This window comes from Aulostomus chinensis, chromosome 18, assembly GCF_037954235.1.
Source record: "Aulostomus chinensis isolate RoL2024-O1b breed Wild chromosome 18, RoL_Achi_v1.0, whole genome shotgun sequence".
Classification (NCBI taxonomy): domain Eukaryota; kingdom Metazoa; phylum Chordata; class Actinopteri; order Syngnathiformes; family Aulostomidae; genus Aulostomus; species Aulostomus chinensis.
In genome coordinates, this window is record NC_141337.1 from 15,394,195 (window position 1) to 15,412,121 (window position 17,927).

General features: G+C 42.2%; 1 protein-coding gene across 1 annotated transcript; it reads left to right on the forward strand.

Annotated features, from left to right (window-relative positions):
• The first annotated feature begins 4,089 nt into the window (after window positions 1–4,089).
• Window positions 4,090–14,445, forward strand: nubp1 (nucleotide binding protein 1 (MinD homolog, E. coli)). Its single transcript, XM_086185327.1, has 9 exons — window positions 4,090–4,187; window positions 5,660–5,764; window positions 5,888–6,021; window positions 6,220–6,288; window positions 6,430–6,462; window positions 6,543–6,788; window positions 9,741–9,851; window positions 12,695–12,881; window positions 13,429–14,445. Exons 1-9 carry the CDS (start codon window positions 4,157–4,159, stop codon window positions 13,479–13,481), a joined length of 969 nt encoding a protein of 322 aa, XP_086041453.1. The 5' UTR covers window positions 4,090–4,156; the 3' UTR covers window positions 13,482–14,445.
• The last annotated feature ends 3,482 nt before the right edge of the window (window positions 14,446–17,927 follow it).

The following is a 17,927-nucleotide window of genomic DNA, read 5'->3' on the forward strand; positions in this document are numbered from 1 at the left end:
GAGAACATTGCGCAACTTTTCACGGGAACAATCTGGGGGATACCGCAAAATAAAATTCTCAGAATTTTTTTGGACAAAAAAAAAAAAAAATCGTAGCTCGGACTCCATCAGAACAGGGGGATGCCACAATAGAAGGCTTAGCCTGCAAAATATGTCTACCTGCACAATAATTCCACTAAATCTGATATTGCTTGCGTTGTTTGGCCAGAGGCTTGCTGTGCGTCTGAACACAAGAATATAAGAGCGCATGGAGGACTGAGACTTCACTAAAAAACACAAATGTACGAGGCGGTAAATGCAGACTTGACCAAGTGAATCATGTCTGGGACTTTTACATGTCAAAGATGGCAAAATTACACGAAGGATGATGATTTTGAACATTTTCAAACAGAGGATGCGAAAGGGGACATTGGTTTCTCTATAAAGTCGAATGAATGTCATTTTGTGTCCTCCAGTCAGTGCCTCTCATTTGAGTCCATGTTCAGAGCAGGACGCCCTGATATCATCCATCTTTTTTCCATAAATGACTTACTTCCTCTTCTCTCTGCAGTTGTGTGACAGCTTTAGCCTGACATACTCTACACGGAAAACACACACACACACAGAGCTCTGCGTTAATCCTTATAGAGAGGGGGTGTGTACGTGTGTGTGGCATTGTTCCCAGTGTGATGACTGCTTGTGGAGCCAAGGCTTAACTTTTTGCTGAGTAACTGTGTGACCAGAGTCTGACCTGAGTCCATCAGGGTGTGTGAGTGTGGTCCACTTGCTGAACTGACAAAATGTATCTTCATTGACTTCATGAGAGGAAATCTGGCCTGTCATTCAAATTTGAACCCAATCTCATTAAAATATGTGACCACGATCTCTTACTGGGTGGCGGTGGGACATTTATATGACTTCCAACGCCACAGAAGCGGAAGAAAGCCACTCATCCCAGCCTTTCAGCGTGGACACATGAAATTCCTGGTCCAAAAACGTGGACGCAACAGGGGTAGTTAAAGTTTTAAAAACGTTTACACTCTATTGTCAGTCGCTTCATAAAGTAATGTTCACTGTAAGGAAATAGTACAGTTAAGGTCTAACCAGGTTTAGGCACAAAAAATCTCTTGGTGAAGGTAAAACGTTGTTGGTTGGATTAATGTTGAAGAATTTGGCAGTAGAGAAGAGACTTGCATGTTACTCAGAGATCCATCTCCTGCTGTGCCTGAAGTCCCCTGATGTGAATATTCTTGTGTTTCAATAATAGTAACCACTATCCATGATGTGATAGAAAATTTCAACACATAAATTTGCTAAGACCTCATGGTCACCTTACATATTTTCAATGAGATTGCCATGTAAAAGATCTACCCATGCTGGCAACGTGACTCTAGAAATGTCAGTGTCATCCTGTCTATCCTCCAGTTTGGTCAGAGTCAGTCGCTCAGTAACTTTTCAGACTTGTTCAGACAGCTAGCGAATCTGATTTGTTTTTCTCGTGTCTTGTCCTTATCTGTTTATACGGATTTTAGAAGTGTTTAGTGTTATCTGTATGGTTGGTTATTATGCTAACAACACAGGCTACAAGCACTTCTCTTTTCTCTTCAACATCGCATGCAGCAAAAATATCTCTTTCCACCCTCATCCGAACTGAAGCATTATCCCCCCAAGTGTCAGCAGGCATTATATTTCTGTTGTTCTCTGTTTTGTCCTCCATTTGCTGCGTCGCTCTCATCTGTAGCTAACCTAGATAGCCAGCTAACCTTTCAGCTAGCAAGACTAGCTACATAGGATCTCGTTTTCCAGTTTGATACGCTTCTTTGACATTGTTGTTAGTTGCATTAGGAGTGACGCAAAAGACATTGGGAGCAGCAAGAATGAGACGCATCTCATCTTATTGGAGTGGAATTTCAAACTTCTGACAAATGTGGGATTTTTGTTGTCCAAACTGTCTAAGAACGGTCTAATTGCACTGAAGACTCGCAATAATCATGGCGCCGTTAAGCACGTGGCTCATACTATGAGTTTTTCTCTGATGAAGTTCACCTATTTTTAGTCAAAAATCATTACTGTAGCTACCATGAAGTTTGGCATATATGCTCTTACCCCCCCACCCCCCCACCTGCATTTTGAATTTCATATTGGTGATATCAATCATTCTCTATAAACAGATTTTGCATATAAATACAGAAATACAGCTACATTGTCAAACATAGCTGAAGGATTCCAGGATTCAATATCAATCAGTAGGTTATAAAAAAATCCTGTCATATGGAGCGATTTATCTTGAGGTGTTGCGCTTTGGCTTTGCACGTGTTTACAGTCCAAAATGTCCCATTGCCAACACTTGCCTCCCTCAGGGTATCAGTGGGTTCACACCTCACTAATCTGGTTCAGCGCATTTCAAAGCATGACGCTTTCTCAGTGAAAAATGTGTTGTTTTCATAGAATTGGTCATTTATTTACTCGCTTCAAATGGGATGTGTGATCTCATACTGTGTGACTAAAACATCCTCCAGGTGTTCATTTTCGCCCTGGCGAAGGATTCAGCTGACTTCTCCTTTTCTTCAGTTCCACCTTCCACCTTGTCGAGCATGACAAGTCTGGAGAGGCAGGGGAGAAATAATGAGGGGATAAAGGAAGAATTTTTGAAGCCATTTCTTCTCTGTGGGGTTGTTTTCCTCTGCTTAGACTTTCATAAAGCCTTTAGGGATGACTTGCACACCAAATGACACCTCTGTCTGTGCTCCCCGCTTTTGTCCCTCTTCTGTTCTCTTCTGCCAGGATTTCTCCTTAAATGTATTCTTCTGTAAGTGATTCTACTCTTCAAAATGTAGCTCAGTGTCCTTGTTTTCTTTCGTCAGACTAACAATCTGTGTGAAGGAGAGTCCTGAATGAAGCCTCTTAATGGTTTGTGCAAAGAGTTTGCCTGTTTTTGACAGTTAAGTCTACACAAAGAAAATATCACATTACACACTTTCAACAGGCAAACAGATGGAGGAGGGAAGGGCCCGCACGCACACACACACGCGCGCGCGCGCACACACACACGCGCACACACACAAACATGCTGTCACATACAGATATGACATGAATGCACAAACTTGGAAAAGATGTCAAAAAATTTAAAAAATGTGTGTGTTGAGTGAAAATATTACGAGTGTGCAAAGACGTGTTTAACCCACAAACAGACAAACACACAGTCTTTATAGTTGGTTCTCCAATTGCAAGGTCCCACAAACGAGACTGTCAACCATTCATCTTCTTCGTACGATGCCGGAGAACCAATGAAACAGCTTGGTCCCGAGGTTTGAATGTGTTTGAGAAGAAACCACTGTAGAGTAGAACGATCCACATAGCAATATGCAAAACACACACGCACACACAAACATAGGTACATATGTATGCATAAACACCGGTTTGTTTGTGAAACTATCCAAAACTTTACCTAACCTCATTTCACACACACACACACACACACACACACACACACACACACACACACACACACACACACACACACGCATAAATCAGTTTAGAAATGAAAAACCAAGGTGCAGTAAATCTGTACTTTATTGCAGCATGTGCAAAAACATATTCAACAGCGACCCTCAGTGGGCATGATGAGTTATTTAGTTCTCTTCAAATTCCATAACCGTTTCATAATTTAGGTGCAATCGTCTTAACGATTTGGTTTTGATTTTGTTAGGCTGTTTTTGCTTTGTTATTTTTGTTGTTGTTGTTGTTGTTCTTTTTACTTTTGCGTACCCATCCTCTCTCAAAGGAAAGTTCAAAGATCAGGTCCAGCTACAAAACAAGGAATGAGTGTAAATATTACAATTATTAACAGTATAAAATGCTCTTTTTTTTACACAGGCGTATGAAAGATGCGTGAAATATACATGACAAGCAGAGGAATGTGGTCAATATGCAATTGCTCAGCACCTCTGAACATTTCTCACTTCAGATGTACCAAACATAAGCCAAAAAATGAAAAACAAATCCAGTACAGTACATGTCAGTCTTATCTGGAGGTTTGGTACGAGTGTTATAATACTTTTTTCTTTTGCCGCTGACTGATGGTTACTTGAAATGTTTCGTGCGACGCAATATTCTTTTTGTGCGTATCCGGAACCTTCGAAGGGGGAGGACATTTCCGGGGAACAATCGCGCGAAGATGGACGACGTACCAGCAAATGCAAACGAACGTGAGTGCTGTAATTTACTTTTGGACCATTTTACTACACTATAATCCATTATAGTGATTGGTGTTATGGTCTTTAGGAATATTATCTTTACTGTGCGGCTGTCGCGTGGTTTGATCAAAACTTTGGTTATTTCTACCAACACTGCTCCCGCTAGCAAATATTTCACTGTTATTTTACCTGTCAGTTTTTACGCTTCGTTTTATCGTGACAAGGTCCTGATTATAAATATAGCGCTGGAAGCTGTTAGTCAACCTGTCGCCTTTATTTCTTTAACTAGTTGTCGGTAACGAAAAATTAACCACAGCAGATTAAACTTATTGGATATAGTGTTCTCTCCTGGTTATTAAATGATAAATAATTCAATTTGAACATGAACGAGATGTATTTCTTATGAAATACTGCAGAATTGTTGCTGAGTCATTGTGACGCAGTTACTAGCGTGAGGTCCCATCATTAGATAACATAGCATGTAGTCTTGTACTCCTGCATGGTTGTTGTTTCCTCCTTTCTGGTAGTAAATAACGAACATGAAATAATATCATCTCAATATATGAAATCCTACATGTCTGACATGGATAATGTGCGTCACCATAACATGTAACATCCACTTAACTTTCATCACCCCAAGATTCTAAAACCGTATTAATTCACAGCTGAAAGTGCTGCAGAACCTTAAAAGTGCTTTGATTTTACATTAGAGTGGAAGTTTAGAGTGTTGGGTAATGCTTGAAATGTAATTGCGTTATTTTCATTGCAAATCTCTTGGTAATCAGCACATATTTACTTTGTTTCCTTTTAACCCTCAGAGACTCATCATAAATCAAGTTCTGTTTTTTAGAGGACAGGAAGACAGCAGGTTAACTATGTTTGCATTGACCTAAATCAGGTGAAACTGAACGGAGGTGTTCTTCTTGTCATGAGTCTGTGACAATCATGGCGCTTTGGTTGGCAGCTGTTCACATTTTCAACCTTGTGACTTGTATAAATGCTTAGCAGCACGTTATAGTTGAACGTTATAAAAGCCATACCTGTGTGAAGATATGTGTCCTAAGTTCTATCTGCAGTTCTCTGGGATTTAATTATTTGTCATTTTTAGTGCAAAGGTTAACCATCTCTGACCGTAGAAAAGTTGATTTAAAGCAGTCACAATGCCTCCATGTTACTACTTTTAACTACCAAGACATGTAGGAACACCACGGAGAACCATGTGCCGTTTATTTGGTGTCCAAAACTTTGAGCACAGACATTTGTTTTTCTAGAATTCAGCCATAATGTGCTTTAAAAAAAAAAAAAGCTAGAAAACCTTTAAAAAAAAATGCAAAAGTGCTGGAATTCAAACTTAAGAAAAGGTGTAGCAATAACAATAACTACATTCAGTTGTTCAGTGAGGGGAAATATTTAAGCTATCAAGATATATTTTGTAATCATAGTTTGCATTTCAAGACACTGATAATGCTGTGGGATTCTTTCAGATTGTCCCGGCACACAGAGTGAGCAGGCAGGAAAGTCCTCATCATGTCAAGGCTGTCCCAACCAGAAACTGTGTGCTTCCGGAGCCACCAAGGCCCCTGACCCAGGTAAGACTGTGATCAAATCTTGATATTATCATACATGGATATGTACTTCAGAGCTGCACAAACCGGAATATTTATCCATCTGTGGTTCTGTTACTACCCCGTGTCTCCGTGTCTGGTCTCCAGCTATCGCAGAAATTGGAGTAAAGCTGGCAACAGTCAAACACAAGATCCTGGTGCTGTCTGGGAAAGGAGGAGTGGGGAAGAGTACATTCAGTGCTCACCTGGCCCACGCCTTGGCAGGTGACACCAACAAGGAGGTAAAGTTTGGGCTTTTAATTGTGGCCATGCAAACCACACCTCCAACTGCTGTAAATCCAGAAGCAGAATAACCATTGAGCCTCATTTAGAAGTGTTCTTAGACATTTTAAACCCTCACTTCAGTCTTACAGACAGGAAGCAAAGCCTGATGTGTAGCGCTTGCAGACTCTCTGATCTCCTGCTTTCTCTAACATTAGGTTGCCCTGCTGGATATAGACATCTGCGGTCCGTCCATTCCCAGGATCATGGGCTTGGAGGGAGAACAAGTACGTTTTAGATGGAGACACACTATTTATTGTTTCTAATAGCACAAGAACCTCGTTTCATTGCATCAGGAAAGAGGGGAAACAAAAGGTGTTTTTACTTGAACATTAAAGCTGTTCAATAATCTGTCTTCCTGTGCTCAGGTACACCAGAGTGGGTCGGGCTGGTCTCCTGTGGTGAGTCAATACACTCACTGCGGCTTCACTTTACAGTGTTTACTTCTTTGGAGTAGTCTCTGAAATATTGTGTGTTGCAGTACGTGGAGGAAAACCTCGCTGTCATGTCTATCGGCTTCCTGCTCAGCAGCCCTGACGATGCTGTGATCTGGAGAGGACCCAAGAAGAATGGTATGATCAAGCAGTTTTTGAGGGACGTTGACTGGGGGGAACTGGACTACCTCATTGTGGACACGCCCCCTGGAACATCTGATGAGCACTTATCAATTGTTCAGTACCTCAGCGCCACCAACGTGGATGGAGCTGTCATCATCACCACACCACAGGTATATATGCACAAAGATTGTAATATTTTGACTACTGCCATCCAGAATGACTGTACAGGGAAATTCCATCCTCAAATACTGCTAGGGTTGCCACCTTTCAGAAATAGAAACAAGGGACGCCCCCCTCGCGCCCGAAGCCGCACAGGCGGAAAAAAAATGGGACATCCCCAAAACTCCTAAGATGCATGGAACTGTATCTATTTTTGTATGGAAAAACAAAATGCTTTGATTTCAAGCCTAAAGTGCTTTATTAGCACTGAACATGTAAACATGACTGTACAGACAGCCTGAACCTGTGCACGGTCGTAGTAAACTAGTAACAGACAACATACTCATGGTAGAAATGGCCATTTACTGTATGTAGATCTCAGGAGGTCAGGTCTCTGTATCTGTGTGGAGTCAAGAAACAAAGTGCATGACATGAAACCAATAAACAGATAAAAAAAGTGCATAACATAAAAAAAAGTTTTCCTGCATGCCTTGCAATTTGCTTTATATTCATCTTCAGTGACTCTATCGAGCCACGGGTTGCCCTCTTCCCACTGCCGTCCTCCCGACACGAGGTGGGGTGTCCTGCTGTAGAAGTCGAAGACATCTTTGTTGTTGTTTTTAAAACGCGCGGCGGTGCACTGAGCAGAGCGAGGTAACTAGGCAACGAACAGTGACCAGGAAGTGGAGTGCAAAGAGGCTGGGTTGTGCAGTGCAGGGCAGGCAGCAGGCAGGCAGATAACTTATTTTGCTGTCTTTAATATTTCCTGTCCTTTATTTTGTTCATTATTGTTAGTTCAGTGTTCACGTATGTGCGCGGGTGTGTGTGTGTGACAGACGTGCATGGGACAATTGTGAAATACGGAATAAACTGCGTTCCATATTGAACCAATACGGAACTTTTAATTCCCAATTACGTAATGATTCCGTATTTCAAGGGACGGGTGGCAAGCATAACTACTGCTACAGTGTCTACTTTTACTACTTTGACTACTCTTTGATGTTTTCCTACATTTCCCAGAAGTCAATTTGTTGCGTAGAGCAGTTTTTTTCTGTTCAGCCAGTGGTTTTTATGTGTCTCTGCAACATAATAATGACACTGAAAGTGAGACGCTGAATCAGAACAAACACTGTACTAAAAATGCAATGTTGAAACAGCTGCTTTGTTGTAAAGCAGGAGACTTGCAGACTGCTAGTTAGCTTAGCAGAATGAATGGTAGTGCACGTGTGGTTTAGCATACCTCGTCATAAATCATAAAATAAACTTTTTACCAAACGGCTGCATTAATTCAACTCGAGTTGTGAGTATCATTAACTATGAAATACTTTGCAATTGTATGATATTGTGATTTTAGAATTAGTTACATAACTGAGACTTCTTTCCTGTCTGGGCAGAGTGATTTGAAGTTAAAAACTTCAGCCAATTAAAACAGCATGTTTGTAGAAGAATAGAGGAGCAACCGCTGCCACTGATAATGGCCATCATTGTAAGAGAGGATGAGGAAGACCACCTCTCCCCTCCATGTAGCCCAAAAAAGTCACCATGTTCCTTCAAGTAATGATTTGTTCTGCTGATCTGGGCTAATCTTGCCTGCCCAGTTTGTCCCACAGTGACAGCAGTGCTGTTCCCCTCCTCTGAAATATTGCTGGTGATGAGTAGGTTTAGCTTTCAGTCTCAGTTCCTTTATTAGTAATCAACTTTCTCAATCAAGACTTGCAGTGTGGGAGTTTTGGTCTTGTAGCTTGAAACCCCCTCACAGCTCCACTGCTGGGGCTCTCCTCCCACATGTTCACCTACAGTTTATCAGCAGTAACAGGACTTCAGATACAACGTGACACTCGAGTGAGAACAGCCAAATAAGTACAATTTGAGACCCCAGTGGGTTTCACAAGGTAATTAGTGGGTGTCACCAGGTGTCCAGACTGGAAACTTTTTTACATTCTACTACCTGCAACAGTAGTATACAGTATGAGTTGGCGTAGATTTTTTTTGGTGTGCGGGAGTCAAACTGTGACTGTACTTGGAAACGAAAAAGTTCTTAACATAAAACCCCTTAAAATTTGTTTGCTTCAATCAAAGAGCTGGTATCTGCCTCCCACTCTGATATTGTCAATCAAGATAAGGTGCCTTTTGTGGTAACTCATGTATTTGATGTCATTTTACAACATCCATAATTTACCCTAACCAGCAGAGGATGCTATTGTATCATTGGCTCATCAAAAAAAGAGGTTAACCTCTTATAGCATCATGTGAATTATAACACACTATTTTCTAAGGTTATTTTATTCTGCACAATAAAATGATGTAATTGATCACCTGGTTTTAAGGACTTTTTGATTTGTTTGTTTAATAATGAAGTCAAGGCAAGGGAGAAGAAAGGGCTCGCGCACCACGGGCCTCGTATTTTCAGTCCATTTTATTGGCACCGTGTGAAACAGAAAAACAAGTCACGTTTCGAGTAAACTCCCTTCGTCAGACTGGTGTCTGAGCAGCAAACTCTTTTCAGCCGACAGCTAGCAGGTGTTTCTAAAGTAACAGCAGCTGATTTTATTTGTAATAAGTCCATTTGTTATAAGAAATATGTGCCGTTAACCCCCCACACACACACACACACACACACACAATGTTTGTCATTTCTATTGGAGTGGTGTACCTCAACAATTTTTTTTCTATTGTAACTCTTTATTTCCCCATACCAATATTTGACTACTGCCTCTGAGGTCAGACAGCAGTGGAATCACTTCCTCATTTCTTCAGCTCTCACTAAACCAAACAAAGCCACGCAAGAGCAGGGAATTACCAGGCAATCAAGCCCGTCAGTTTTAATATCTCAAGTGTTAGTGTTTGTTAAAGTGTTTCTCTGCATGCTTCTAAAGGGACTTGATTATGATGGCACTTGTGAGAGAATATACAGTATGTTGTGTCCTAATGCAAGTTTCATCCTCATCCCGTTTGTCTTGTAGGAAGTTTCGTTGCAGGATGTGCGGAAGGAGATCCGGTTCTGCCAGAAGGTCAAGCTGCCAATCATTGGAGTGGTGGAGAACATGAGTGGCTTTGTGTGTCCAAAATGCAAGGTCAATGATATTTGCACACACACACGCACGCGTGCAACAAACTGACCTCAGATGAACACACATGCATATGAACATACAAACACAGGAGCCTGTTTCAGAAAGCAGGTTCAATGGAATCTTGAGTTTAACCCTGAACTGTGAGTTGATTTATCCTCAGATGAGAATCTCTGATTTTTCCATTTCAGAACAGCGTATTTGAGTTAAATTAATCATCAGTGAGTAGTTTCACCCTGAGGTAACCACAAAATTAACAAGTCGACAGTCATGGAGCCCTGATACTACGATTCACCAAGGCAATTAACAAAAAGAGGCCCGCATTCTTTAGCCCTCTGGAATTATAAACGCTTTCACAAACGTGGCGAGTATGAACATATTTTGGGGGGGAAGCTGTAATGTCGGTGCAGTGGATCATATTTAATGTATTAAACAAGTACATTATTCAGTGGCTATTAAGACTGCACCGTAGCTTTGATGTTGGGGACATGAGGATACTCCCTGAGAGTACACAGCCCCGGCCATCAATAAGAGCCCCGACAAAAAAGTGCATTCATGAAGTTTGCCGAGCCTGCACGACAACAGACCCTCTGAGCTGTCTAATATTTTTATGCAGACAATAAAACTCTGACTGAATGAGGAAATAAAACAGCCTTTCTGGCTGCGTAATAGGGAGGAGACAAATGAGCTTGAGGCTCTACTTTCTGAAACGGGCCCCTGGTTGAAGGCAAAGGCAAAGACAGGGGCAAATTTATTTGTATAGCACCATTCATACACAGGGCAATTAATAGTGCTTTACAGAGGGAATGAGAAATTGAAAGTTAGAATCGGTTTAAAATCGAAAACATGAATTAAAACATTCAAAAATCATTTAAAATCAGTTCGACGGCAGACAAATCAATATTAAATCAATCCATCAATACCAAATCACCCAGATCAATCCCAAATCAATACACTATAAGAAGGCTGCAGTAAACAGCAGTGTTTTCAGCCCTGATTTAAATGAGCTGACAGTTTGTGCCCCCCTCAGAGGTTCAGGGAGTTTGTTCCACAGGTGTGGACCAAAGAAGCAGAAAGCAGCTTCACCCTGCTTGGTTCTTACCCTGGGGACGCTGAGTAGACCTGTCCCTGATGACCTGAGGGGTCTGGATGCTTCATACCCAGTCAGCAGCTCTGACATGTATTTAGGCCCAAGCCCATTCAGTGACTTAGAGACCAGTAACAGGATTTTGAACTCAATCCTTTGACACACAGGGAGCCAGAGCAGTGATTTAAGGACAGGTGTAATGTGGTCCATTTTCTTAGTGTTGGTCAGGACTCTGGCAGCAGCATTCTGGATGAGCTGCAGGTGCTTGATTGACTTTTTACTGAGACCTGTAAAGACACCATTACAATAATCTAGCCTACTAAGAATAAATGCATGGAGGAGTTTTTCCATGTCTTGTTTAGAGAGAAATCCTTTAATTTGTGCAATGTTTTTGAGATGATAATAGGCTGATTTAGTGATAGTTTTTATGTGGCTCTTAAAATTCAGGTCTGAGTCCATAACAACACCAAGGTTTCTAGCTTGGTCGGTGGTTTGTAGTGTCATTGAGTCAAGTTGGTTGCTGACCTCAAGCCTTGCGTTTTTGGGACCAAACACAATGACTGACATCCACTGATTGACCTGTAGGATACAGTCACTCAGTGGATGCAGTGGACTGTAATCGCATGGTGACACTGTAATATAAAGTTGTGTGTCATCAGCATATGAGTGGTAGGAGATGTTATAGTGCTCTATGACCTGGGCCAGTGGGAGCATATAGATGTTGAACAAAAGTGGCCCAAGAATAGAGCCTTGCGGGACCCCACGTGTCATCTTTGTTCGCTCAGATTCACAGTTCCCAAGCGAGACAAAGAAGTCACGATCTTCTAAGTAAGATCTGAGCCAATTTAGCACCGCACCAGAAAGTCCAACCCACCTCTCCAGTCTGTCGAGCAACAGGTTGTGATCGACTGTGTCGAATGCGGCACTAAGGTCAAGTAGTACCAATACTGATATTTTAGATGCATCAGTATTAAGGCATATGTCATTTAACACCTTAATAAGTGCAGTTTCAGTGCTGTGGTGTGGTCAAAAACCTAACTGGAAAGCACTGAAGAGATTGTTTTGGGTCAAGAAAGAATAAATTTGTTGATAGACAACTCTCTCAATGATCTTTGACAAAAAGGCAAGGTTAGATATTGGTCTGTTGTTACTTAGTACTGAAGCATCCAGATTAGGCTTTTTTAAGAGAGGTTTGATTACCGCAGTTTTCAGTGCCCTGGGAAATTGACCTGATTGAAGAGAAGCATTTACTATCCTCAATACATCTGATGAAACACAATTAAAAACACTTTTCAGCAAGCTTGTAGGCATCGTATCAAGGCAGCACGTCGTGGATTTTAAATTCCAAGCCGAGTTCCATGGTGTATGGGTTGAAATGTTTCTAGATTTCTGAGAAACTGAGGAGGAACTGGTGACATAACTAAGTTGCTTTTGGAGGAGCCACATACTGTTTGTCTTATTTTCTGAATTTTATCTGTAAAAAAGGCTGCAAAGTCATTGCATGACTTGTTGAAGATGCTTTTAGTTGTGAGCTTGAATTTATTGTTGTTTATGAAGAATTGAATTAGATGATTTATAAATAATTCAATGTGATTTTCAGAGGAAAGCTGCCAAAATGTAGTCTTTCCATCTTAGAAGTGAACATTGTTCTTTGCGATTTATGTGAGTATGCGCACGCACGCGCGTGCGCACACACACACACACACACACACACACACACACACACACACACACACTGACTTTGCTCTGTTCTTTCTTGTAGAACACATCCCAGATCTTCCCTCCCACCAGCGGGGGTGCTGATAAAATGTGTGCAGATCTAAATCTGCCTCTGCTGGGTAAAGTCCCTCTAGACCCGAGGATTGCACGGGCCTGTGACGAGGGCCGGTCGTTCCTCATCGAAGTGCCGGATTCTCCTGCTGCTCAAGTCTTCCAGAGAATTGTGCAAAGTGAGCCTCAGACATCATTATGGAAAAACAACGAGTGCCTTCCACAGAAGAAGTATTTTTGATGACCTCACGGCTCATTTCCAGATTAAATTCTCTGAAAGAAGAAGTGGTCATTTTACAAATGGGAAACAGTTGACAGAAGGGGAAGAAATAAAGTATAACTGAAAATTAATACCCAGAGCTTGAGGTAAATGTAAAGGGATTGTTTTATCGTCATGTGATTTGCTCAGTCAACAAATACAACAAGTTTGTACTTTGAAGGCTTCATCAAAACCCTTGTTATTGTCACCATGTCTCCAGGCTTCATTCGGTCATGGAAAACCTGGAAAAGTCCTGGAAATTGCTAGTTAAATTTCCAGGCTTGTGGTTGAAATGGATTTATAAGAAGTGTCCGACCACAGTTACTTGTCATTGATGTCAGTTGAATATATGCTGGCAAATTATGACCCCTTTTTTATTTTGCCATGGCTTAATAGAGATTTCAGATCATTCCTCAAAATCCCAGGAATGTGTTCGTGAAACTGCATCTCTCTCTTTCCTCCTCCAGGCATCCTGGAGTACTGTTCCAACCGTGTGACAGAGGAGCAAAGCACCACCTGAAGCCACTCTGACGGTGGCCATATTGGAACTGAACCCCCGAAACATGTTTTCAAAATGTTTCATGTTTGAATGAGAAATGCACAACAAAGCCCTCATTGCTTCTTAGCTAACGATACTGCAGGTGCTCATCTCCCCAAACGAGCATTCTCTTTCTAATCATCAAAATATTTAGTGATCATTTTAAAGCACTAGCATTTCAAGGCAAATAGCGACCACCAGCTCTGTTTAAATATCACGTCTTCACCTGGAAAGTTCATTTGTTTTGTTTTTTCTTATCAACAGGAAACACATTTAACACCAGAACGCTGATTTCGAGGATTGAACAGAGGCTTTTGAGCCAGGCACTTAAAAAGTTAATGCTGGTGGTTTTCTGTATATTTTTTTTTCTCATCATCAGCAACTTCCATGAAAAAAACCCAAAACCAACCATGTTTGTCAGTTTCTCAGCACATTTCCGCCTCTGTGTTTGTGGCAGCAACAAGAGAGTGACTGTTGTTCCTGATATGAAAATCTTGATTCTGTCAAATATTGTTTTGAATTTTTGAACTACTGATTTGTTATAAGCACATATATTAAAGACATTCACACTCATAAAATTTTTTTTTTTACTTTTTATTTATAAAATAAATGATAAGAAGTAGGATTTTGCCTTTGGCTAGGCCAGTGTCACTAGTAGTAGCATGAGGCCTGGTGGTGAGAACATGCAGGCAGTTCCTTGAGGATGAAGGACTTGATAGCGTTGACAGGCTCCCACACTCACCGTTTCGCTCCATGCGACGCTGCCAGGTTGCTCCTCAGACTACCCAGGAGCTCAGTGAGGCGATTTAAAGAATAGCTTCTTGGTCTTTAATCTCCTGAAGCCATGTTCACTGTGTGTTGACTCCAAACGCAAATTGGATTTTTTTTTTTTTTTTTTTAAACTATGAGTGGTTTATTCACTCTTCGCAACAGATTGACGTGCAGCAAAGCCCAGCGCTGGAAGAGCTCAGCCCGAGCATCTGGGGCGCTCGGTTGGGGTCTCCTATCTTCCTGGTTGCTGCCAGTCATTAATAGTTTTAAAACACTCATCATAGGCCGCCTGGTACTGAGGTGAGTGTATGGCTGTAAACTTGACAAAATCGTCCTTTTTAATTTTTTCCTGCAATTAAATCCCTTTTGCAGTTGCAGCCTTCATGTGGTCTTGTTTATCTCTGTTTTTGTCGAATTCTAGCTTTTCTTTTACTTGTGAAGTCCACGTTTCCAAAAATCTTTGTCTTGATTTTCGTTCAGCCTCAGGTAGTTTTCTCAATATTTCATCCATTTGTAGTTAAGGAACCATCCGACGTCCCTTTTTCCGTTTTAGACCACTTTTCCATTTTTATCCAACTATGTTCAGACAAGACTCAAAATTGCTTTGTACACACCAGAGACAGGGACAATCAAGTGACTCAATACAGTCAGGGACTCTGAGCCCAGACATGAAGCTTCTACACCCACCTAGAGAAGGTGCGCCTGTCCACCGGGACTTAACACCAGCTTCTGAGTCTCCTTTTAACACAATCCCCCGTCCCTGATCCTAACTCTTATTTCCCAGATAATGTGTTCCTTCCCACCTTGAACATAGAACTATCCATCCATCCATTTTCTACTGCTTATCCTGTTAAGGGTCGTGGGGGGGGGCTGGAACCTATCCCAGCAGCCTTGGGGTGAGAGGTGGGGTTCACCCTGGACAGGTCACCAGTTCATCACAGGACCAACACATAGAGACAAACAACCATTCACACTCACAGCCACACCTACGGTCAATTTAGAGTATCAATCAGCCTCGTCCCCTCTTGATGTCTTTGGACTGTGGAGGAAGCTGGAGTACCAGAGAGAACCCACACACACTGTAAACCCGAAAGTTCTTTCTAAGCAAACAACAATGCAAAAACAACCAAAACACCACTTCCCACCACCCTTAGACATAAAAAACAGTTATAATCACACTCAGCTGAGTCTGTTATTGAGGTATGGAATGTGGAGGAAATCAGGTTTCCTCCAAACTGGGCCCTCCTACACCTCAAAGCCCTGTACCTGCACCCTGAGACCAGTGAGATGGGAGCTCATCGAGAGGGTGGTGGAGTCCTGTTCTGTTGAAACTGCCATGTGTATAATGGCTCTGTTATTGAGTTCAGTGAGGTCCGATGTGGGAAGGCCGATAGTTTTTGCAGCAGGTTTGGTCACCTTTGAGAGTTTGGTTTTGGTTTTTGACAGAGACAATGTTGAAAAAAAAAAACAGGTGGAAAAATACAATGAAATTGGCTGAAAAATACTTTGAGAAAGAGGCAGCACGTCCACTGGTTCAACCCTTTGGTTATGAATGTCAGAGCTGGGGTGTGTGTGTGTGTGTGTGTGTGTGTGTGTGTGTGTGTGTGTGTGTGTGTGTGTGTGTGTGTGTGTGTGTGTGTGTGTGTGTAGCAAGAAGGTTGAGAAGAACCAGGGGTTAAAAGCAGCCATGTGGAAGTCAAGGCTGAGGTGGTTCCAGTGGCAGTAGGAGCACTCGCACTCTCAGCGCCTCTGACTGGCAGTCCCTACAGAAGGTGGTGAGGATGGCGGAGAAAAAATTATTGGGACTTCACTTCCTCCCATCCAGGACTCCCATTGGAGGAAGTCGGAGTACCAGAGAGAACCCACGCAGGCACAGGGAGAACATACAGACTCCACACAGAAAGACCCCGTGCCAAAGCCAGGGCTCAAACCCGGAACCTTCTTGCTGTGAGGCGACAGTGCAATCCACTGCACCACCGTGCCGCCTGCCTGTTGACCTTTTTAGTTGATAGTTTGTTTTCTTCCACTGGACTTTGGACTCTGTGTGTTTTACTTTGCCTTTTTCTTGAAATAAAAAGTCTTTTGTTGAACTCCCCTCGGCTGCTGTCTGCTTTTGGGTCCTGTTTCCCTGTGCATCCCTGACAGTTCTGTTCTGGAGGCGAGGGGTCATCTCCTTCACGGCTACTTTATGTTGCTCCCTCAGGCCGCAGGTTTGTGGTGCAACAGACAAGGACAAAGAGACTTCAACTCTTTTTTTCTTTGCGGCCATTGGGCAATTAAATAAGGATTGTGACTTTTGACCTATTTTAGCCTGCTAAGTCATCAAACTGTTTATTATTGTGTTGTCTGGTTGATGTTGGCTGCCTGCTGCAGAACCAATTGCCCCACTAGAGACAATCGTATACCTTGAACCTTGAGCCTTGAATTTATAAAATGAGCTCGGAGAGATTTTGTAACCCTCTATCTAGTTTTGCAGACAGGAAGCCAACATGGTGGTTTTCCCGATTGCCTTCTATTGCTATAGCTGTCTCCCTCCTGTACTGTAACCCTTCGTGTGCTGGCTTGCGTAAAACTAATCCCAGGAGCAAGACATACGTAGGCAACATAGTTCTCTAGTAACTGTAATGATGAAGACATGACTAAATTGCTGCATGCACTTCCAAGTCTCACAGTGTGTTATCAATGTGTGTTTACTTTGCTGTATATGGTCGTAGTTCCTCCTGCGCCCACTGAAAAACACATGTGAAACTGCATCTGCATCCTGCTAACAGACAAAACAAAGTCTGTTTCCATTTATTTAATCATATCATTCACAGCTGGCCACTAATGGCTCCTGATTCCTATTTTTTCATAGAATTTTTTGCAATTTTGTATCATAAAATTACATACGGTGGTTCTGAATGTCCTGCATATAAAATACCCTGAACCACAAACAAATGATTTAAGAGTATAGTTATGTTTACATGTAAATACACCTAAAGAACAACACAGGGACTGTTAGGCATTCTTCTTAATACTCTGTACTGAATGACTGTGAGGTGTGGTAGATGTGATAAGCCAGGAAAAAATGGTGATAGCAGCAAGGCACCGAGCCCAGAGTGATTAAACCATCCATCCATCCATTTTCTTCTGCTTATCCTGTTAAGGGTCATGGGGGCTGGAGTCTATCTCAGCAGCCTTCAGGCGAGAGGCAGGGTTCACCCTGGACAGGTCACCAGTCCATCGCAGGGCCAACACGTATCGACAGACAACCATTCACACTCACAGTCACACCTACGGTCGGTTTAGAGTATCAATCAGCCTAGTTCCCAATTGCATGTCTTGGGAAGAAGCCGGAGAACCCAGAGAGAACCCATGCAGGCAACCCACCCACGAACCTTAACAGGAATAAGCGGAAGACAATGGATGGGTGGATGGATGGCGGCCAATGCCGATAGCGAAAGATGAGTATTTATGGAGGAAGTGATGCCAAATGCCAAAAAGGGTGAGTTAGAAGTTTTTCAGCATTATGTTCCACTGATTTGTACAAAAAAGGCCCTCTCACCTTTGTAGGCTGGTTCTGTGTCATCCTCCAGCTCGGGTCCTCTACCAGAGGCCTGGGAGCTTGAGGGCTCTATGCAGTATGATAAGCAATGGATGCTCCGCGCGACTGCGGTT